The 24,554-nt window shown below is 38.4% G+C and overlaps 1 protein-coding gene across 10 annotated transcripts in view; it reads right to left on the reverse strand.

Annotated features, from left to right (window-relative positions):
• CDC42BPA (CDC42 binding protein kinase alpha) overlaps window positions 1–24,554 on the reverse strand; it is a 185,683-nt gene that overhangs the window by 20,631 nt on the left and 140,498 nt on the right. For 8 of the 10 annotated variants that reach the window (XM_041473983.1, XM_041473981.1, XM_041473984.1 and 5 more), the window contains 15 exons: window positions 24,468–24,544; window positions 23,272–23,319; window positions 16,061–16,180; window positions 15,277–15,357; window positions 13,087–13,192; window positions 12,199–12,335; window positions 11,406–11,545; window positions 10,445–10,526; window positions 9,173–9,389; window positions 8,341–8,403; window positions 6,556–7,149; window positions 4,598–4,695; window positions 3,141–3,225; window positions 1,560–1,683; window positions 111–228 (listed from right to left, as the gene is read on the reverse strand). In XM_041473983.1, the coding sequence (XP_041329917.1) occupies window positions 111–228; window positions 1,560–1,683; window positions 3,141–3,225; window positions 4,598–4,695; window positions 6,556–7,149; window positions 8,341–8,403; window positions 9,173–9,389; window positions 10,445–10,526; window positions 11,406–11,545; window positions 12,199–12,335; window positions 13,087–13,192; window positions 15,277–15,357; window positions 16,061–16,180; window positions 23,272–23,319; window positions 24,468–24,544 (2,090 nt within the window). The remainder of the gene's footprint in view (window positions 1–110; window positions 229–1,559; window positions 1,684–3,140; window positions 3,226–4,597; window positions 4,696–6,555; window positions 7,150–8,340; window positions 8,404–9,172; window positions 9,390–10,444; window positions 10,527–11,405; window positions 11,546–12,198; window positions 12,336–13,086; window positions 13,193–15,276; window positions 15,358–16,060; window positions 16,181–23,271; window positions 23,320–24,467; window positions 24,545–24,554) is intronic. The other 2 variants (XM_041473985.1, XM_041473990.1) reach the window with 1 other exon arrangement.

Consider the following 24,554-nt stretch of genomic DNA (forward strand, 5'->3'; position numbering starts at 1 on the left):
CTGATAGGAAATATCTCACTGATTACACCTTAAAATTGCACTTGTTTTTCTCTCACTTATTTGCATCCTCTGCAGCAGTCAGTCACTCTCACATGTCCTTTTGTACTTACCATTGGGAGGTCTTTGAGAATCTGTATGCCATCTCCTGGACCCATATGTGCTATGTGGTTAAAATTAGTTGGGTTAGAAATTAACTTATTTCTCATTTCTGGATCACGTAGCATCTCCCTGGAAGAGAAGATACTTTGTTTAGGTATTTCCTTTGAGGTGAGGATGGGCATTTATAAAACACATACAGCTTTGATTATCAGCTATTTTCAAATGGAAATTAACCATGTTTTTCCAACCTAAACAATTCCATGAGTCCATGACTCTATTTAACCATGTTAACAGTGATAAATCCCTGCTGTCAGTACTGGTGTGGAGAAGGTTCCAGCTTGAAGAGAGGGCAAGTGGCCAGGATAAAAGAATGCTGTTTGCAGCTTAACAGCCCATGCCCAGTAGTTACTAACATTCACAGAATGAGCAGATAAAAACCTCTGTAAGATGAGTAAAAGCCAAACTTACTTGTGATATATTACAAAGTGGAGATGAAAATGAAGTATAAAATATGAAAATAGAATTAAAATAACACTGCAGTACCTTTCTCAGTCTGTGGTGAGAATTAAAAGCTCTTCAAAATGGCAAGGATGCATTTCAGAACTCAGAATAAATAAAAATTTTAAAGAGACCAAATGTCAATCAACTCAGAAAAGGCAAGAACAACAAATGGAATTTTATCTCCACTGCATACAGTTGTTACTTTCCTTAGGGCCAAAAAGAAAGACAAACTGGGAGCCAACCAATGGTGCAAGATGCTAGGAATTAGAAAAGTGAAATACTCAGCTCTCGGAGTGTGGCTTAGCACAGCAGCAGGTCACTTCTAGGAGTGACAGCAAATGGTCAATAACATCCTCTGCAAACACTGCCAGTAGTGCAGACCTGTTTTTGTTGCCATTTAGGAAAGTATTTGTAACCTGCTAAACACTCCCATCAGAAATACACCCTGCAGTCCTATGTCCCCTGAAGAGGTGAGTTTTGTGAGTTTATAGAAACTCTATGTAGTTAAATTTATAAATCAAAGAAACAGATGTCCTGGAATACTGCTGAGAGGAAAACCTCCTTCAGAAAAAAAAAGCAGAACCAGAGTCTGAGAGTAATTGATCCATATGCATAGTTAGCAAAGTAATCTCCTTTTGCAAAGTGTTTATTGGAGAACTTTATACATACACAGTGTATGTGCACACCTATGCACCTGCATACAGTACGGGGAGGCATGCATTCCAAATTACAGCTTTTTCACACAATTCATCTCAGCTAATTGTGCATCCAGTGCATATCCATATCCAAACCCGTGTTGACACAAGTTAAACACTGAGCATTGACAGGGTAGAGAAGAGACAGCAACACCTGAACGGCCACTCCAGAAAGCCACACAATGAAGCACGACCCTGGCATCAGTCAGCGTCCATCAGGACCTACAGGCATGGACAGAGGACAAGTACAGGTGGAATACAGACCTCCTCTGCTGCATCCTCTCCTCCTCGGGCACGCGGAAGGAGTAGCGCCGCTTGTTGTTGATGTTCCGCACCATCTGCTTCCGGCTGTTGTCTGACGTCTCGGGCACCACCAGCTCGTCCCCCTCTGAAACCAGCACAAAGATGGGGATGCAGCCACTAATGGAATTTGAGTTTCAGCACTCTACCACTGCTCTGCCAGTGCTGGACACCACCCCTTCCCCATCAAAGCTGAACAAGCGTTCTTTGGTTTATGGGTTTCCTTGGTCACTCTCTACTACTCTGTTATGCAGCAACAGATTTAACCCTTCTTCACACACGAGCTGCCACACCCATGTTCTCAAAACACCACTGATGCATTCTCTGAAATAAACATTTAGGTGGGCAGGAAGGGAATCTGAGTCTTTTCTCAAAATTCCCACTGAAAATCACTAGAACAGTTTTGTTCTGCCAACTGTCTGGAAACTGAATGCTGGATTCTCTTTCATTCATTCCCTGCTCCAAAGAGAACACTGCTTTTGAAGTGTTTGAACATCGATGTATTTTGATGCAACTGTGGGAAAAGGGAAGATTTTTTTCCATCTGTGTAATCTGGGATCTTTATTAAAAACATGAAAAGGAAAACAATGATAATCACACAACAGCTGTGTGACTTTGAATGAATGTTGCAACTGTTCTGTCTTGTTTTCTATAAATGGAAACTAAAGTGACATTTAATAAGCTCACTGCTCACTGACAAAACAGTTTTGTATGGAACTCAAATCTCTTCTTTCCTTAAGATCAACTCTAATGTTCAGTCTTTATTAGACTTGAAAATTCTCTAGACATACTTCCAACATATTTCTCCTCTCTACCACTGCCATTCCTTTCGTACTAATTTGCTGGCAATTGAAATAAGCACGGAGACAGTGCCAGCAGCAGTACATTTTTCTGGAGTGTTTATTTCCACTGTTTTCAGAAAGTTGTTAACAGAAATTTATAGCTTTTGGTTGTTGAAACAGAGCATGCCCCCTCTCCACCTAAGAGGCTAAACAAAAGTTTAAGGAAATTCCTTAGGAGCATGCTTATGAAATGGGCTCTAGAAAGTAAAAAAAAAAAAAGTCAGAAAGACCCGTAACAAAAATAGATTTTTTAAGCTAAAGTTCTGGCACACAGTCATAATAAGTTAGGAATACACTATATTACTTTAAAATGCTTGGGAAACATTTGTTAAATATAGTATTAAAGGTTAAATATAGTATTGATTTTAATCTGGTGCTGCCAAAATGACTACTGAAGGTTTTAATTGTGCAGGGTTTTTTAGGTAGTGTTCTGGCAGGTGATCCCACATTTGGAGGGAGCGTCCAGTCATTCTAGTTTCTAGTTCCAGTCTTCATTCAAGTCTTCAATGAACATTCAAAAGGCAAAAAAAGTTCAGAGAAGAGACAGCATTGCAATCACTGTGGAATCCATAAGCTTTGGCTTTTTCCCAAGTTAACAAGCACACAGATGTTTAAGAGATTCCTTTATGCAATGCACAGATGCAGACAAATGCTCTTTCTAAACAAAAATGTGAATGATGAAAATTGGCTTCTCTTTACTTACCTGCCATTTTGTTTTTGAAATATATTAATCTGACTGTCTCCAGGCCTAAAAGGTTTAGTGATCCTTCTGTATTCAAGGGTCGTACCTGAAACAAGGAAAAACAGTCCTTGTAACACTCTCAAGAGTAACAATTTCAAGTCATTAAAGCCACAAAGAAGAGTTCAAAAAAATTTTAAACTCTTATTTTTTTGAGAATGAGTACAGAGGGGGTTGCCTAAAATTCCACTTCAAGACACAGGCTTAACACCATTTCTCCCATTTAAATGAATAGTTGTGTTAGAAGTCTACTTCATATATCAACTCAATTTTTCCATTATATGTACAAAGCAATAAGCTGAGCTTTTACTTTGTGTTAGTACCATGTCAAAATAATGCTCTGCAGCTTGATAAGAGCACACACAGACTGCTAAAACCTACTGGTATTTGTGACTTCCAACATAAAAGAGGCATTCCACACTCTGTAAATTGTGTTAGAAATAGACTCTTCATAATAAATGACCATTTTTGAGACTCCTAAGTGTAGTAATTCTGTTTGCTGAAAGTAGCTTCATCCATTAAAAGGGAAGTCTTGAGCCAAACATTAACCAAAGTATTAAATCACATTCTACTGTGTAGGGGGAAAAAAAAATGCTCCAACTGTTTAATAACTCAAAGATTGGACACCAGAAAGAACTTCCCCATAAAAGTCCAGGTTGGTCTCTCTTCAAGATGGTTAATAGCTGAGCACCTTGATCTTTGCACTATGTATCCTCACAGCACTGCCTGAATATCCTGGTCTGCATCTGGCACGTGGGAAATTGAAATGCAGAGACTGAATGACCAACACAAGACCACAGGAGCAATGTCCTGCAGCTCTGTGTCATTGGAATGCCAGTAAAGGAATTGTGTTGACCCTGATACAAAGCTGAAGTCAGTCTAAACCACAACAAAAAATTGACTTTTTTCTTTTCTTTCCAAATACAGCTGAGCAAACACCTTCTAAATACCAAGGAAGTGTCAGTTTTCAGAAACATCTTCCTTTTGATAAGAGATCCAAACTGACATCATCCTGTTTTTGGTGTTTCCACTGCTTGAAACAAAATGTTCTAACCCTGTCTGTCTACCACATGTTCAGGAGCAGCAGGAGATGGATTTTTGAAGGCCTGTGTAATTATCTTAACATCCACCATTCTCTGGTAATAATCACCATCAGTCCCAATGAAGCCATATGTAATTAATGCCAATTAATTCCTCTCATTATTACAACAGTATCTCTAACATAGCCATATGCTCCAGACTGACTATTCATCTAAACCAGTGCAACCACACGAAAAACACATTCTTCTATTTCCAACAAAAATGCATCAGTTTCTTTGCAGTAGCTCTTCTTTTAATTCAATTATGTTCCCACAAGCAGTTTTAATGAGCAGTATTGGTTCTGGACGTATTCCTTGGCCCACACTGAAATGGGAAATTACCTTTTTGAGAGGAATAGTTTGAATCCACTCCATGGAGTTCACGTCGAAGACATCAATTGCATTTTCACTGTACACAGAGAGGTATGGTGCATTGTAACCTGGGAGGGAATGATGAGGCATTGTGTCATCTGCTTTTGGACATGGCCCAAAATAGACAATTTCTCACAGTTTAACCATATTTATTTATGAAAACAAAACCAGTGCTTCACAATCCAACACCAAGCTTCGAAGAATATGCTAGAACTCAAAAATGACCAAGAAATTTATTCTAAAGACAAACCAGCACCACCCAAAAACTTACAACCTCCATGACTTTTAACTTTGCTGAAAACCTAACTACTTTCTGAATTGTAAGACATGGTTTACTCTGCCAAATACTGATGTATTTCAAAGTTTTTTTCCTCCTAAAAGCCCCATTTTTAATAAGAGCTCACATATTGTAAATTAAGTGGTAGGAAAATACCCTGCTCTATTTAATAACTGCCAGTTGAATGAACCGAGCTCTGAGTCTTTGGACTATGCATTAAATGAGCATCACTTGGAACTAAGCACCATGACACAGTCATAAAAATCATCTTTCCTTAACTTCAATTCTCTCTTCTCATTTTCTGGATTGTAAGGAGAAGTCTTCTGCTACTTATCTGGCACATTTCCCCAGGATGAAATTTGTTTCACTGGGACCACTTCTAAAGGATAATTCAGTATTTCCATGTCGGCAACAAGACTGCCACAGTCTGCCAAGACTAACAACAGCATCCAAGCTGTGCTTAAATGTAACAGCTTTTGCTATAAAATACACCTCCATTCTGAGTTGGAAATCATCATCAAATCACTTCATTTTGGGCAATCAAAAAACTGTCACAAACAACAACGGCAAGATGAACTATGTGTGAAAAACACACATTTTTCAATCTATCACATAACCTTCTGTTTTGATTTAATTCATTGTCTGAGTCCACTGTAATGATCAATTGTATAAGATTGCTTGAAATCCAGAAGTGGCAAACATCCTGTAAATGTTGCTCCCTCCACACTCAGAAGGGCCTTCACTCAAACAAGGTGAAATACTGCTCCCCTTTACAGTGTGACTGGACTGCTGCCACAGTGAGGAAGGAAGGCAGACTATCCTAAAAATCAACACAGAACTGGGCTTCTTCAGTACTCTGAGTGCAGATTTGGCTAATCTTTATGTGCATTCAGAAAGACCTTAAAAAGAAGAAGAAGAAGATAGACATTCAGGTTTGTTTTTTTTCCCTTTGAAACTGTCATAGAGATAAAGCCCCAGCTTTGAAATAAATGTTTAACAGACCTTGGTGGAAATGAAAATCTTGAAAAATTATAGTATTTTTCCTTAAGGTTATGAAATATATTTTTTATGTTGCCTCCTATGCATTGCATTTTGGAAGAGGAGAGAGAGACAGGAGGGAAACTTAGTGAGTTTTTGAAAGGGAAAGAGGAGAGGAAAAACAAGGTTGTTGACAAAATCTGCTGAGGAAGAAAGAATGAACAAATAAAGAAAGAAAAGACAAAACAGACTAGCAAGTAGGAACAAATACCATTAGAGAAAAGCAAGTCAAACTACCAGATCCTAATGACTCTCAGCATGAAGAAAGTTGGAACCAAGGTACAATCACATTCCAAGACTTTGAATAACAACAGTCTAGCACTGGTGGTAGCAAATACATAAACCTCCCATTAGCCTCCGTTGAAGCTTTTGGCTGTTTTAGAGTCAGAAATCCTGACTCATGATTCCTCTTTGTGTTCCAGCAAGCATAGGTCAGTGCCAGAACTGCTGAAACGAGCATAAATGAAGATTAAACCCTCTGACTGGATTAAAAATGGTGACAGGGGCTGACAGCATTCATTAACCTGTCAGGTAATTAGTCGAGAACGCCACCTCCCATGGATACCAACACAAGCAGAGATCACTTCAGACACACACACACAGCACAACTCACAGCAAGAAGATGGAGTTGCAGGCCACATCAACTCTTGCTGCCTGGATCTTCGGCCCTGGCAGTCGACGTAAACCCCGACGCTGCTAAAACACAGCAGGTATTCTTTATTTGAGATCTCGACTGCACAGATGGCATCAGTTGGCTGCTGTGAGATAAACGAGAGCGTGTGGTCGTCCGGATGGAGCAGGCTGTACGGGCTGCCCTCTCCATGGAGGGGATATTTTAGGAAACCTGACTGGTAGCCTACACAGAGGCGGTCGCTGAAGATGGACATCCACTGGACGTTCCCCTGCACCTGGATCTCCTTGATCTTTTTGTGGCGCGTCTTGCTCTGATTTAGTTCGTAACAGAGCACCTGCCTTTTCATGGCCACACACAGGCAGGTGAGGGCTCCGTGGCGCACGTGTCCAGAAACGATGGCCTGGCAGCCTTTGGTCTCTGCCAGCTTGTAGAAGTCAGTCTCCCTTCCATCCAGGGCGGCCATGGGGAAGAGCCGCACGTGGCGGTTCCGTCCTGAGATTACGGCAATGAGCTGCTCGCTCGGGATGAGCTCGATCTGATGAACCTTCTTGTTGTCACCAACACGGATAATCTCTGAAAGAAAAATCAAAACACCCCCCCCACACACAGTTCAAGTAAGTAATGGTGAAGTGTGAATTGATTATAACATGTATTTGTAAAGATGAACTAGGAAAGAAACCCAAGTGTGGATGCCATGGGACAGAGAGAGAGAAACGGCAAGCGTTTCTCACAGCGGCTTGTGAGAATTTTTAGGGAGTTGTAAGGATGTGATAACTTGTTAAGTGTAAGCAATCTGCAGGTGGTGTTTTTCTACTTCCTCTTTCTGTTCTTCTCAAGGACAGCGTGTGAGGAAGGTGTTTTTGCTAACTAGCCAATCAAACAGAATGTATCGTATCACTCTAAAAACCGCGCGGTTCTCATTAATAAAGCCTTCTTTTGCTCTTTCTACAATACTGCCTCCCGCCTGTTCCTGTGTCATTCTCGGCACAAGAATGACACCCAAGAAACCCCCTTTATTGCTTCCCTGCAGTATTAAAAAGTACAGAATCAAAACTTGTGTTTTAATAACACCAGATGTGGCAGTTCTGGATAAACCTTTGGCTTTTCCCCATCAGAAATGGGAGAAGCAGATCTGATGCAGTAACAACAACTGTATTATTTCAGTATTCATTTCAAAAACAGTTTATAGCAAAAAACTACTGACTCAAGGAAAAGCCTCAGAGCTGAAACATACAATTAAACATGTCATTTGTTGAATTAACTGGGGCAATCTGTTAGCACATCTTGCAGTACTGCACAGAAGTTTTCATCTCCAGTACCAAGGAGGAGGTTACACAAAGGATTTAATCCATGATTCTTGATGAGGTGCACAGCAGGAAATTCAAATGAGGGAGGTTCCTGCTGAATATACAAAGGAAGTGTTTCACTGTGAGAGTAATGTGCAACTGGCAGTCCAGAGAGATCAGGGAACCTGTGTCCTTGGGGATTTTCAACACCCAGCGGGACAAAGCCCTGAGCAACCTGGTCTGAAATCAGTATTGAGACAGTTTGGGGGAAAACGGGGAAAAAAACTTCAACTGCATTCCAAAACCTTGTTACTGGAAAGGACACCCAAACCAGAGAGCACATTGAACACTTTTTGGTCTCTCACGGAGCTGTCCAGCTGGTAATGTAGTAAATCATGAACAATGAAACCAGAAGATACTGCGTAAGAAAAAGATGATTTAGTATTAGGGAAATTATTACCAGTTCCTAGTTACTTACCATCTTTGGTGACATGCACAACAAACAACCCTTCTTCATTTCCCAGAGCTATTCTTTCATGGTCTATGACATTAAGGAAAAAAAAAAGGTTATTTTTCTTTGGAAGTACTTTATGAATCACATAAAGAATAGTTAAAATTCTCATTAACAGAAACAATTGTTATAATATATTGAAATAATTGTATATAAAGCCAAACCTAATATATTCATGTATTAAAAAAATTGGCAAACTCCCAATCTTTCAAATTTCTGAAAAAAGAAGTCTTTTCCCATTTCTCCTGTTAGTTAAAGTAAAGGCTAGAAACATAATTTTTAACAAACTGTTCAGAGAACTTAAGACTAGCACCAGCTTTGAAGTAACTATACTATTATATTGAAATAATTTACATAATCAGAGTATAACATATTTTATGCAGTAGTATTTGAAATTACTAAATTCAACCTCTGATCTTAAATTTTCTCTCTGGTCCCACCAGCAGATTTTAAAGTGAGTGATTTACACCTACACTATAGTGCTAATTTTGCCCAGTCAGGAAATTATGTTTACAGAGTAACAAAAGAAGAATGTCCAATTCTCAGTCAAAATTATTCATAATTATGAATATTGGTGAGTAATTATGAATATGGGTGAATAGAGGGAATACTCTTAAAATATCTGACAAATGATATTTGCACTTTTCTCTTGGGCCCACACACGTTTCCATATGGGATAAAACCACTAACTATTACTCACTATTCAGTAGATAACCATCCAACACTTTTTTTCCCCTAAAAAAATCATGCTTTTAGCACACCCATTTTTCTTAGAGCTTTCTTCTTAACAACTTCATACCTATGATGGCTGCTGACTGTGTTGTTTTGATGAGGGGCAAGGTGCTGTCATAAGCTTCTTTGGGGACATAGACTGAGCGGTCTTTGAGTTTGTTCTTCTTCAAGATCCTATGCAACTCGTTCAGCACGCCCACCCACTTGCTTTTTTCATTCTCACCATCTGCTAGAATCAGGATTGAACACTTGTTACTGGATGCAGAGAGCTGGGAGGCTGTAACCTGCAAAAAAATCAAAACATAAAGTCACAAGTGATAAATTATTTCCTCATGATCGTTTTTACAAGGGAATCAGATGCCTGTAAATGCCCTTTTAATTAGTTGTCTGAATTAAGGAAGTAAAAATTTCTCTTCAGTTAATAGAAAGCACTCTTATCTTAATCAAGAACCCACAGCAGACAACCAGATGTGAATATTTTGAAGAACGGAGAAAATGTTGTCTTTATTTCAAATGCATTGGTATTTATTTTATAATTAATGAATGTCTGCTCTAAATAAGGTAGTCAATTGTTTCTCACAGCAATTTCATACCAAAAAACATTTTTATAAAGTTTTCTGTATTTTTAGGAGTACAGATTTCATTAATAATTTTTAATGCAATACGAATGGCTTTTACTGACAGAATTCTCTATGATTCTTTTCATGCATTTGATACAGCTATTATAGATACAATGGAAAGCCCCTTTTGTAGGTTTATCTCCCCTCAGCACACTGAGTGATGAGCAGTCTAAAAACTGGAAAAACAATGACTGAAATACAAAGGCACAGTAAAGAAATGATAGTGGAACTGATAAGACATCAAGGAGGTTTCACTGAGGTCAAAGCTTTAACAGAATATCTAACAAAAATAAGAATAAGCCAGTGATGGCAAAATCCTGATAGCAGATACTAGACATAAATTTTCATGAGCATTTTGCACTCAATTTCTATACTGACTACCTGATGAATGGAGTTTTCAGATAGCCAACGCATACGTAAAAAAAAAAGTATAAAAAATAAGTATTTCAGCAATAACTCAGTGAGTTAAATTGAGAAGCAGAGGGCAACTTGAGGAAATGAAAATGTACAAGGTCATGATGAACAGAAGAATTTCAAATGACTAAGAAGAAATGGAGGAAAATATGTCTTATTGTGAAGATGAAAAAATACAACCCATATTCCTACACACTGCTGCTTCTGCCATGGATTCCACAGGGGCAGAACTTGCCAAGGAAATGAAATACTGGCAAGCTGTCACAGCACACACCACCCTGTGAAACCCAGGATGTAATACTCACCCTAAAGATACAGGGGATATCTTTCCGATTTGCATGGATGACATCTGAGGCCAAGACAGAACTCACTGAGAATTCTTCATCCCTTATGGAGACCATAAACATAATTGGAAGAGAGTTAATGAGCAAAATCTGTATGTTTGGATTTTACTCTTTCAATAGCCTTGTTTAGTGAAGGAAACAAGTCAGCACTGAAATATGGTTTTAAAAATTATTCTTTCATCTGTATCTGAAGATAAAACTCACAAATTCAATGCTGCATAATTAATTCCTGGTAAATGCTGATGGAGATATATCTATTCAGATATTCTGTAACTGTTTTTTCATCTGTATAAATTAAAACCTTGCAAGAAAAAAGTCCAATTTAAAAAACAAGTCAAACAAAGAACAACCTCTCCAACTCTCCTAAAAATCCAAACTCACCCAGAAGCTATAACCTTCAGCAGTTTGGGGCTTCCTAAGAAAACTAACTTAGATCAGAGATGAGCTTTATTTAGTTGCTATGTTAGATATTCTCAGCCTTCAGTGAGGCTGGTAGTATTTCAGTAATACTGAAGAGAGTGGGAACAAACTATTCAGCTCTTCTCAAGCAAAAATTGTAATACATTTACCCTATAACAAAATTTTATGTCTTTCAAAACTCTATTCAACCCCAAAATGGTGTTATTTTTAATTCTTTATTCATTCCAGATCTTCTGCACAGCTGAACAGATGCTCTTTGCACATGATGTAGTAATGGAAGTTTAAACATCCATATAGGGACAAACGAGTGTCGTTCAGGCTAATTCCAAATAACTGCTAACTGCTGTTTTATTTTTTTTATCCCAGAAAATTAGTGCCTTTCAACACGGATTAAAAGGTTTCATAAAAGCTCTGGAGTTTGCTTACTGATTTGACAAAAAGGAAAAGCAGAACAAAACCTCCCAGTGCCTCTGCAAAGCTCCCCCAGCAGCAAGCAGCTTACCTCATGTCTATGACCTGACTCACTACCACGCTGGGCTGAGACGCTTTTCCTTCTGCTACATCATACAGGAAGAGTTTAAAATCACAGATCACTGCCAGCGCTCTCTGCCAACCTTTCTTTACTCCAGCTGGCTTTGGGACCTTTGGAAAAATAAATTCTGATCAATTCTCTGTAAGTTTAGATGCAATCAAAAAATCAAGCCGCACAAAAATCAGTTTACCCATCTTGGGCTGGAAAGTTTTAATTCAATGATGACATTAAGCAACATATGCAAGAGCCCAGGAGTAGTAAGACCAACAAACACAGACAGACAGACAATATATTACTTAATAAATTAATAGCATCACAGATTCTTTCTTCTCATTTCACAAGTTCATTCAGAGCTGTATTAACAAACATGGAGGAAAAAAACTCGTCTCATGTTGACCACAGAATTAAGGCCAAAACTCTGCTGAGTAAATCTTTTAATATTTCTGTGCAAATATCCACACCAGTAACCACAGACAGCAGTAGCAGAAAGATTCAAAAAACACAGAGCCTGCTGATCACAGATGATCTGATCTCTAGAGATGGAACTACTCAAGAGCAACCCAAAGCACATTGACCAACAGAGATGGTGAGAGGATCACTGCTGACAATGCTAAGAGTTGCTTTGTAAAAATTTAGGTCTTAGTTTCCAAAGTGCTACCCTAAGATGTAATTCAATCTATGCCCCCAAAATTCAAAGTAATAGCAGCTCTGGAAAACAATTAATTTAATGTAAGTGCCCCAAACGCAGCTGCCTCCTACTTACTCGGACATGTCCTTCATAAGCTGTTCCTATGCCTTTCTGGGGATCTATTCCCAAAGGTCCCTTAGTCTGCTCAGGAGGGATTGGACATACTGCAGGAGCCTTGTCTGCACAGGTCACATGGCAAGAAAATCCACACACTTGTGAGGAGGAGAAGAAACAAAAAGATTTGATGGTTATTTCTTGGGCAGTGCAAAAGTTGTGATAATGATGATGAGATTTAGAAAGAAATCCTCTTTCCTTTTTTGACCAGCATCTGAATAATCTCACTGAACTTTGCTACAGACAGAAATATAAGTCTGCACACAGCAGAAGTTCATGTTTTTATCTGCTCTAAATCCTGAATTTCTCTTTTTCAGATAGTTTATGGATACACTTGCTTTCATCCAGATAACAAAGAACCTAAGAGAATCTCTATTACGTCCTCTAGGCCTAACTCTACTGGTAAACGAAAAACTGGAACATCCTTTAAATAATAAGCATCATTCTGTGTGCATACAAACAAGAATAACTGCCATTCAGTACCAATTCTGTTTCTTTCTGGAATAAATCAGACTAGATGTCTTAAATTTTGCCCTTCAACATAAAGCAAAGGTTTATCAGTATGCCTGACCACTCAGGGGGCCACCTGTGGCCCCTTATTGCTATTTTGAGTACACTGAACTAAGCTCTTCTACCACCAACTGGAATAAGAGTGTCCCCAGATAACTGGGCAATCTCTTAGGCATGTTCTAAGTGTTTGGCTTCTACTCTTAAAGACTGAAGCATGAGAATATACTGATATTGAAAATACAAGCAGAAGACTCCTGCATCACCACTCTACATTTCCTGTGCCATTTGCACCTGTAAGAACATCAGTTCACACTTGTTTTTGCTCTCCCAAGTGCTTACCTTCGCAAGTACAGCCCTGTCGTATCAGACCAACCATCAGGGACGTGCACTGATTGCATTTTGTTGGTGTGTTAAAGGATTTCACTACGAACTGGTGAGCTTTAGGCTGTGAAATGAGCAGACAGGACACTTGTAACACTTCTCAAGTACAGTTATTTCTTTCACAGACAAGAGTGCATAGATGCATTTCATCAGGCAGCTTGTTTGTGCTTGCTGAAATGACATCTGAGCCAAAAAAAATTCCTTATCACTGTGCCCACTGTTGATAATTTAAAGCATCCTCTGCAAACAAAGCCACGGAAACTGGACCCTGTCTCAGAACATGAGTTTGCTTCTACTGCAGACAGGAAAGCTGCCCAAGTGATTCTGTTCAACTTTAGAAGCAGAAAGTGTATCATCATGAGTTTGGAGGGCACCTGACTGTCACCAGCTCCACCCGTAACAGTATTTTCCCAGCTGCAAATTCAGTGCTCCTCTCTCAGGAGTACTGCCTTCGTTAAAAGAAAATTAGCAGACTTTTTCAAAATATTAAATTTTATGCCAGAAAGCCCTGACAGAGCCCCCTTTTATGGTGTTTAGCAGGGGCAATTCAGAACACCTAATATAAAGGCAAGAGCTGAAGTTGATAGATGAAGTTGATTTTGAAAGGGTTTCTCTTTTTTTATTATTCCTTGGGAACACAGAGTACATGAGTAAGTGGTTTCATTCTCTCCCTCTCCTCAAGGATGTCCATGCTGATGCTGCTATATAAAGGCTAAATACCCACATAATGTGGTAGGATGACTCACAGATGGCCTTATATAAAATATATAAAATCCAGGAAGCTGCTTTGCTTTTCTATAAAAACTCCCAGTGAGTAACTACCGGGGAGAAAGCCCAGAGCACAGGGTCAACGCAAAGACTGTCCCAAAAAAACCTGATAATGTACATGATCTCAAACAGGACAATTTTGCAGACTACTCTGGAGAGTAGGTATGTTAAAATTTTACTCACTTTCCTGTTTTTCAGAGCATAAGATATCACAGCTAAGGGCTCAAACTTATCCATATTTAATGACAGCTTTCCTGTTACAATGGCAGCGTTCTGTCTACAGAATGTTCTGTTTTGAGACTTGCACGGAAACAACACCCAGCTTTAAACACTGATGCAATCAAAAAGAAAGGAAGTTCTTTAGGGGACATAATAAATTATAAAGCAAGTGATTACTTATTGAGCAAAATGTTTGCAAAAATTAAATTATGTAGACAGTAAAGTCCGTTTCACATGATTCCAAGTGCACTTAAAGTATCTTTTTAATTGATCTACTAAGATGCTGCCAACAGAGCACTGTCTGCTCAAAATTTCCAGCTTTCTTTTACACAAATGAATCTTCTGCTACTCTGCAATCTATCAAAGCAGAGAAACAGATCTACTATGAAGGCTTGTTTGCTTTATTATTAGTTGCAGCAAAAACTGTTATTTTTAAATATACAGAAGATTCCAAAACCATTGAGTAATTTTCAATATTTCACAAGAAATTTTTTCCTTTAAAGCTTGTATTTATTCTTCATTTGCTTGAATAGACATAATCCACTGGGAATTAGCATACACTGGCTTATTCGGCAACAGCAAAATAATTTCAACAACTGATGGAAAATCAGTATTTATATAGGTAAAAGCCAAAAGACAGGAAAATAGAAAATCTCTTCCTGTAGTGCTCACTCTGCTTTAAAACAGGCAAATGTGTGGTTTCATTTTTAGGAATACTCTTTGCCTTTCTCAAGAATAAACATCTAATTAACACACAGACATGTTAATCTGAGACTTTCTTGTACACAAAGAGTAGAGAGGCATTTTGGTCAGACATATGTTAGAAAACACTCTCTTCCTAGGATGGCACTTTCCTTTCTTCACATTCTAGCTCATTTACCTCTTTCTGGTGTCCAAACTACCGTTTTTCCTACAACCAAATGCCTGTGGAATTCCTAGTGCAGCTTGGAATTAGTTAACGTGAATTCTCAGTTAATTGGAATTCTCAGTTAACGTGAGAAACAAGGATTTTAAATTTTACAGAGCAACCAGCTTGCACACAAACACCCCTTGCAGGCAGCTCTGGTAAGATCAGTGTGATACCCAGCTCTCCTGAAGCTGCAGCCCAGGAGTGCCAGGCTGCCCTTGCTACACAGAAAGTGTGAATGCTTGACAGGGTACCTTTGGTGCAGAGAGCCCCGAGCCAATATACGCCGTCCTCATGGTGGGCGTGTGAATTGAACGGGGAGGATGATCTGTAACCTGCACAGAGCCCCCAAAGGATCAATCAGACAGCAAGAACACACTGCCAAAGAAAGCCTGGATAAAGGAAGAAGAGCGTGTGGTCCCACCCACCCCATTCCCCAGCATCCAAACTATGAAACCAAATTGATTAATGCAGGACTCAGAAAAAACAAATCTTATTTCTCAGCAAGATTCATCTCCTAAATGTCAAAACCAGCTTCACATTATCTGCAACATTTGATTGGATATTTTCTAATATAAAATAACCACAACACTATTTTTTTTTAATCAGGGAAAGGGGATAACTTATTACATCATTGTATTATTACAGTTGTAGAGTCTGGCTAAGATTTCATAATAACAAGACTTCCAGCAGGGCTTGGAAGTGTATTTTTACAAACTATATTATAACAATCTCTGTGCCAACATTTCTTAAATATTCATGACTGAGGATATGTTATGAAGAGAGACCATAACTAATAATTAATTCATAGTTCCCATCCCTATTCAATTAACCATATGTGAAAGGAAATACAACATTCCCCAAGACACAGTTCACCACTAGTGCAGAAGGCTATTACAAAGTCCTAAACAAAGTCTTGCTGCAGAAGAACGAGCTTCACCTTAAACAAAAGACTTGCAGTACTCATTTTTATACAAGTGAAACTGTTACTCCAAAAAAGAGAAGAAAAAGACAAATATATTTCAACACTTGAAGTACCTCAATTGGTTCAATCTCACTGGCTGTAGAAGGAGACCTCGATCTTGAATGGAGGTGAGACTTGCTATCTTCATCCCGTGATGGAGTATTAGACAATGTGAAATTCTCAACTGAATCAATCTAGGAGAACAATTCAAGAGAGAAAAAAAAAAAAAAAAAAAAAAAAAAAAAAAAAAACAACAACCAAAGAAATAAATCAAAGACATCATTAAAAAAGAATTCTCAACTCTTACCAAAATAAGATATGGGAGCAGTAGAATTCCTAAGAGAGAACTGAGAGGATAAAAATTCAGTTTTAAGCAACTTCCTAATTAAAAGCAACAAAATGGAATGAAAATTATTGCATGTAAACACGCCAAGGCTTCTGCTGAGAGGTGAGCACATGCATAAGAGCTGCTAGTTCAGGGCCCTAATAACCACTTGAAGACACTTGTAACTCAGCATTTTTCAAGGGTTAATATTTTCTAAATGCTACTGGGTCTTGTCCACTGGTAGCAGGGATTTGTTAGAAGTTTCCACATGTCCCATGTAAATTCCTGCAAACATATTCAGGAGAAAACAGGGAGAAAAGGCAGAGCAGTGCATATCCTGATAACTACATGCAGAGAATTGAGGGGGTTTTGCACCCCATTTGAACTACAGAAACATCCTTACTACAGGAACACAGATTCTTCTGGGGAATGTTTTCCTAGTCCTTGATATATGAAACTAAGCCCAACACAGAGCTATACTGAACAAGGCACATAGGTACAAAGAGGCATCCTGGGTAACAAGTCATCTTTTGTTAGCAAAGCTGAAAAAATCAGAGAAGGCAGGGCTGTTCTTTGAAAACAAGACAACTCTGCAAAGTTTCCTATGTAAAATTATATTAGGAAAAGAAAAAAAAGCTAAAAATCCTTTTTTCCACTAATAAAAGCTGCAGGCCTCCCGAAGGCTCCATGGCATGCCCTGATTTTCTGGAGTAATGCTCCAGAAATCATCAGTTCTCCATTGCCAAGGATTTGCCTAGCTTGCAGACAAACTAAAATATGCAGCCAAGTTTACAGAAAGCATTTGAACATTCCAGTGTTTCTCATCTCATTTGCCACTGACAGTACCAAGAAGTCCACAAACTTTACTGCTTTTTGGGAATCAGTTATATTGCCAAGCCAATTTTATACATGCACATACAGTCCTGTTCTTCAGGAGCTCAGTCATGGTAGCCAACAGGTGCAGTTCCTAGGTTTTTTGTTTGTTTGTTTGTTTGGTTTTTTTTAAATAGTAAGTTAAGTTTGATGGCTTCTAGTTTTACCATACCCTTTCAAAAAAATTATCTGGTGGAGAATGCTCATCAGTTTAATCAACTTAGGCATATTAACATGCCTGCAAGCATTTCTGAAATGAAAATGGGAAATTCTCACACTGGGATACACCTGTTTACTACACATAGATGATGTGTTTCAAGCATTGAGGCAACAAGTAGCAGTAAAGTGAACATTTTGTGCTCAGATTTATCAGAAGCAAATAATAACTGAAAGATTTACCCAGTATTAGAAACACTGATGCCTTAAGTAGTAAATCCTCAAATGCAACATGTTTCAATTATTTTAAACTTCTTTTTAATCCAGTCTAAACATGTGAAAACTTGGAGTCCACACAAAGACTGTTTAACCTTCAACAATTCTACCTCCTCCTTAGAAAAGTTACTAAAAAATAAGCCCAATGAGTAACTACAGGCAAATTTTTTCATAGCAAGAAACAAACACTCCTTTTTTCCTACAAGTCCAACTCAGAGATCTAATCTATCATTTCATAAATGTTTCCAGACACTCCAAGGGCTTTCCCTTTCAAAGCAGCATCTGCATACCAAAGAATTTTCATGGTGTCTATGAAAAAATGTAGTACAAGCCCAATATCAGTGATGGAACCTTTCTGGAATGTGCTACAAAGCCTTTGTGGTTGAAGACAACTGCTGAAACAGTAACAAATGCATTTTCACTTTACTTACAAACATAAAAAGACCACAAAACACACAGAACCTGATCCACCATTGCAGAAGGGAATATAATCACTACCTTCAGTGCAGAAACAAGGGCTTTAAGCTGTATTGCTGCAGTGATCTTGGGGTCCTGGCTTCAATGAGAAGAACCAAGCACAAAAGCAACCTGACTCAACTATGGTCAACAGTTTATGAAGACCATGTGAGCACCTTTCAAACTGGTTTTAAACTAATCCACTGGATTACCCAGAGCAGATTTCACTGTTTCCTACCAAACTGCAAGAGCTTTGCTGTCTTCCACAGGACTGCGCAGGTCTGAGCCAAAGCTGGCCAGTGTATAAACACATCTGGAGGAGAGAGAACTTCTGAACTGGAGGCACCACCAACAAAAACAACCAGTTACTGCAAGCCTGCCTGAGACAGTCAGCAGTGTGCTTTGAACTGCACGGGCAAGGACATCATTAGAGCTGTTGGGCACTACTGTTTGTTTACTGAACACTCAACAGAAATGCTGCGTATGCTTACTTATCCCTTCCATCATATCTGTATAAAAGAAACAGAAGTGGCAGTATGAGATTAAAATGGACATAGCACAACTGGCAGGAATTCATCCTCACTGAGTCTGCTTTGATAACATGTGTAAACCCGTGCTTAAAAACCCACCTTGACTTCTGAAACACCAAAGACCTCTCCAGCTTAACCAGCTGCTACACAACCATCTCTGTTTTCTTTGTATGAATTTTTCCTATCCTCCTTGATGCTCCATTTACTCAATTTCCCACTTCATGCTTATTTATCTTTGTACTGTGATATTTTCTATCATTTGCTGTGATGTTCCCCCCAAATGCCAAACTTTGACCTTCTACGGGCAATTCCCATGACTTAACACATGCCCTCTGCTAAAGGCAAGGAAACAAACAGGCTCTTATTTGATGTTTGCTCATCTTCCCAACCTGCATCTGCCTGATCAACTTCCACATAGAACTTTCACATTAAAATCAGAAAGTACCCAAAGCATCTTCTCCAGTTTCAGAGATATTCTGCTCATGGGGTTCACTGAAATGAGAAAGCACCCAAAGCATCTTCTCCAGTTTCAGAGATATTCTGCTCATAGGATTGCCAAATGAAATAGTCCAAAAGCTTTGAGCCCACAGCTGTAAAACAACAAAAAAGCACAGCAGCAGCAGCAAACAGCAGCAGCAGCAGCACAAGACATGCAGTTCTGTAAATACACAATCCATACATTAAACATAGGCATGGACAAAACAGGCAAAAAATAAAGGGCCACATAGAGTAGGACAGCCTCTTACACGTCTGCCTTTGTTAGCTGGAATACAGGAAGGAGAGCGCTTTAACAAAGAAAGGAGGAGAATATGTTACAAAACCAAACAGTGACACATACATCACCTCAGAATTCCTCACTGTTACCTCCAGAGGTAGTGTTTAGACACACACAAGCGTGTTCACTGTTACAAGTATTTTAAAAACAAGCTATTCTGGGCCAACAAGAAGGAAGAAACATTAAAAAAAAAATAAAAAAAGGAACAGCTATTCCAAGTCCACAGTCTTACACTGGACAATAGCACAGGAGCTGCAGACTACACTGCACCATTAATTTGCAGCTGGCCTCTCTGTGTTTTGAATAAGATTAATAAAGTCATCTATTGGAGGCACAGTATGTCCAATTTAAAGTATCATTATGAACCAGATTTACTCAACGTAATTATGAATGTGCAGGTAAAGTCAAGGCTCTCACCACACACCAATATGACTTATTGTGTTCAATAATAAGAATTAAGAACATCATTTATTATTCTGTGGCTACTTGCAGAGCTCAGATTTGTTTAGTCTAGCCAAAGCCCATGGGGACTGCATGTGAGGACAGATTGCAGGAGGACTTAAGAAATCTACTTCTAATTTCTAATGTGTTAGCAACAGGGCAAAAAGCAGTACTTTTGAGCGTAAGGGAAAAATAATTTTGTCAAGGGAAAATGGGATTCCATTTTATTGCTATGAAATAATCACAAATTCATCCTTAAATGAAACGAGTTGATTGCTTCTTGCAGCTAGTGGGATTCACATAGATCCACCTGGCAAAGAAACAAAACCCAACATTTCCATTGTCAGACACTTCTGCTGAGCACAGGAGACTTAACACCCAGACAGTGTTACTGAGACAGCCTGCAACACACAGGAGAGACAGCAGCAGGGTTTAGTCTCTTACAGTCACTGGGGGTGACTTCCCTCCCCACCAAGACTGGAATTCAGGGACTGCAAACACACCCCTCCTCCCCTGTGTGCAGAGGACACAGCAGGATTGTTTCTGAATGTGTGAGCTGTCACAGCTACGAGGATTTAGGCACCAGTTCTGCCAACCTGACCCAGCATCTTTTCCAGGCAGGAGCCAACAGCGAGTGCTGCTCATCAGCTCACTGAGTAGTGAGCTACCACTTTCTCCTCAGCATCTGCAGGCTACAGAGGCAGCAAGACATCTATTTTTATTTCTCTCCAGAAGAAATTGCAAAACTACTGTTTTCCTCATTGGAAAAATTAGAATTAACTCCAGTCATTCAGAGGGTGCTATAAATAGTGACTGAGTTATTTGGATGGCAGACACACAAGACATACCCACCCTAGGAAACCCAGTGCAGTGTGCACATCTGTGTGCTGAACAGACTTCAGAGATCCTGCAAGGAGTGCCTTGCAACTGCATCTGCACATTATTTCACACACACCATGTCCTTCTTTAATGAGGCACAGAGTCTGAAGAAACAATCCAGGCCAACAGAAATAGTTACTTGGGGTTCTTGAGTAAAAGAGAGGCTTTCCTGAACCCCATGCAATATTGCAGCACTGCATCAGCCCGACCTGAGCACTTCTAATCCTTCCTTGGTCATAACACAAAGACCCCAATGAACCTTAAGACTTCTCAGGTCTGACTGAGAAGTTAATTCTTCTGGAAATGCTGCAAGAAATGCTGTCCTTCAAAGAAACCACTGCCAAAAAGAGTCATTGAGATGGGAATGGAGGTCACATCCAGTGGGCAGGGAGTTTTAATAGCCTTATTTTAATTTAAGTCCATCTAATATATTGATACTAAACCAACTCAGTGAGCTAAATCATGAATAACCATTCATTTAGATAATTCAGCCTATAAATTATGCTATGAATGAATCGAGTGATTGTCCAATAAATCAAAGATGCAGAACTGACTTTCACAGCACAATTGAATGACATTACTTTTCATCTACTAACACAGATAACAGCTTTATCTCTCCTTCTAACAAAGACAGAATGTCTTGCATTTCTCTACAAGGTGCTCTTCCTATCTTTGAGCAGCCAACTCTACTTTTTCTGCAGTTTGGTCAGATGAGAGAGAATTCTGCCTTGGAGTTAGAGACATGAGCCCCTGGCCAGTCCAGCCCAGAGATTTCTTTTGTCCAGTGCAACTGAGAAAAAAACCACTCCTGTTGGACTCACATTGAAGATGGAACAGAGGAAGTTTGACTCCATGTGCAGGAAGCTAACTACAGGCAAACAATATAAATATTAATACCTGAACCTCTACCCAAGACTAAAAGGTCTGCAAAGACCCGATCTGGGTGGACCAGTCAAGAAGAATTGCTATGAAAGGATGTATGCCAGCAGTTGAAAAATACTCATTTCCGTAAAGAAAAAAACAAAATTGTCAAAATGCTTGTGGAAAAAAAATGCTGCCTTCTCAAAGAAAAAAAAAACAAAAAACAAAAAAACCCAAAAAACCCAAAAAACAAACAACAATAATTATGGAATAAAATACTGAAGTCCTTCAGAATTAACTAGAGAGCAACCAGGAAAATATCCATGTCCTTGCAAAATAGAACATTATCAGCAACTACCACATACATCTTTTATTCCTCTTTTAATAGGTTTTAGGGGAGTGTTTCAGATATATTTAAAGATAAATTTCTGTTCAAGAACCTGCTGATACAAACAAAGTGTTCCTAATACTCAGGTAACACAGAACATGTTTTCTTTAATCCAGATAAAGAATATAAATATTATTTGTTTTTGTGGATTTACATGACAGGAAACTGTACCTATTTTTTTTTTTTCTCTATTTTTTTTTGGTGTGTGTGTAAGAAAATTCCAACAGTATCAGCAAGCCAGAAGCTTTCTGTATGCTATACAAAAAAGCAGGGAAGTGCCTTCTACTATGACACCAGAGATGAGCCTTCAGATTTTGTCTGAGGTGTAAACCTGATTTACAGAGAAAAAGCATCCAGAAGAAAAGCATTTTTTTCAGAGTATGTAAAAGGAAATGAAAGCAGCAGAAAAGGCCCATATACCTCATCCTCTTTGCTACACCCTCCACAGCAGACATTTCTCAATATTAATTTTACCTAATTTCAATGCCAATGGGATTACACTCTGTTACAAACACATATGTATAAATATGTGTGAATGCATGTATGTAAAATATGTATAAACACATCTACGAGCACAGACAGACACACACACAATTATTCCTACAGAGCTGTAATGGATGGGGCTCTATACACCTGGATTTCAAAAAATTTATTAATAATTACATTTATGGGCCTACTACTTCAATTTGGAAGAAATATAATGCAGTCAATTCTTAGCTCTTAATTCAATTCCCTTAGAATGCAGTTAACTAGTGGGAATATTTAAACAGTTTAAATGTTTAAATATTTAGAAGTCCTGACAGAAAACCTGCATTTCAAATGGCAATAAAAAGTAGTAAGTTCACTTCAGTCATAATGAAAATGACTTCTCACAATGCAGGCTAAAAACCAGAAAATATTTTATTTGAGCACACAGAAATTAACTGTATGGAAGGGAAACTTTTTAAGAGAAGTGATTAGAAAACTTATGGAAACAACTCATGATGAAGGAATAATATGAAGCAAAAGAATTAAATACATAAATGTGCTGATGATTTTGGAACTGTTTTTCACAGACCATATCAGACATAAGGCCTAAAAGCAGCTTTTCTTCATCATAGAAACTGTTTGCAATTCAGAATTCTTCACCTACACCTAAAGAAAACCATTTATTTCAAAACAAAACACCTATCCATATAAATAGGTGTAAGAGTTCTATTACAGAAATACTTTGTTCTCCACTGCACCTGCAGATTTTTAAAGTTGACTGCATTAATGTCTGAATATTCCAAATCAATCAACTGATCTGTTATTGAGGGATTTACTGGGTTGAAAGTCAGACTTACGTCATCCATAAAATCAATCAATGAGGATGAAGAGGAGGAAAAGGAATCCTATTTTAATGAACACAGCAGTAAAAAAAAGAGAGAGAGAGAAAGAAAAGGATGAAGAAAACTGTTCAATATAAATAAAAGTGCAAAAATAAAGAACTGTAAATAACCAGTGACAGTAATAGTTACCTCAGTAAGTTTTCATTAATTGCCTTTCTCAGACAATTAATTAATGTACTATCTGTAAAGAAACCAGTGTTTTTACAGCATTTACTCAATAAAGTATTATTGTTATACTCTCAACAGTATTCTTATACTGAAAGTAATTTACAAGATAAACTATTACAAAGGAAATTTAAAAACTATGTTAATTGTGAGGACTTCAAGAAAGAACAATGAATTAGTGAATACATAATGAAAAGAAAGAGAATTTTGGGACATCAGTAACAGCAGGGATTATGCTCTGTCATAGCTAGATGTGATGATGATGCTGTATTTGCATCAGGAAAAACTGGGCAAACTTTAGATTAATGTCTAACTGTAAAGGTGGTGACTCGTATCCTCTGAATTCAGTTTGACCAATATTTCACCTCAGCTGCTCTTTTAAAAGAAAGATGATGCTTTGCTTACTGTTGATTAGAAAAGAAGATAATAAATGTATAGGATTGTTTCAATTTTTTCCTACCAGGCTTTCTACCTACTCTGGTCTTTTGTTTAGAAGTGACAAAGGTATTAAACAGATTCATTTTTTAAATAAAAGGATCTGTGGAGAGGAAATGAACAGCAATTATCTGGATTTTACAGATCTGTGTAAAATCAACAGATGATGAAAACAACCTAATAAACAGTACTAATGACTTCATGGGATACAATCAAGGATGATTTAGTATTTTCTTGTTTTTACCAAATCACTGCCTGCATTACTTAGCATTTTCTGAGTACAAAGAAAAGCCATTTGAACAACTATGCTTTTCATGTTCACTGCAAAAACAGGCAGATTTCTGCATTCAAGGTTTGAGACAGAATTCACTGTGATTACAAGCATTCAAGAGAAGATACCCAGCACTGCAAACGATAAACAATTATTATACACAAATATTATTGGTGCAATACAATTAAAATACAAGAGCAAACCCTCAGCAAATATGCACAGGACCTGCACACAACAGCAGTTCCACTGACTAACCGAGTTAGAATAGCTGTGCACTTACTTCAAATTGATCCAGAGCAGAGGTAGGCGCATTCAAAAATGCCAAGAAAGAATTCTGTGAGTCTTGGTGCTTTACACCTAGAAAACA

Source organism: Pyrgilauda ruficollis, unplaced genomic scaffold (genome assembly GCF_017590135.1).
Source record: "Pyrgilauda ruficollis isolate IOZ18807 unplaced genomic scaffold, ASM1759013v1 scaffold31, whole genome shotgun sequence".
NCBI classification, from domain to species: domain Eukaryota; kingdom Metazoa; phylum Chordata; class Aves; order Passeriformes; family Passeridae; genus Pyrgilauda; species Pyrgilauda ruficollis.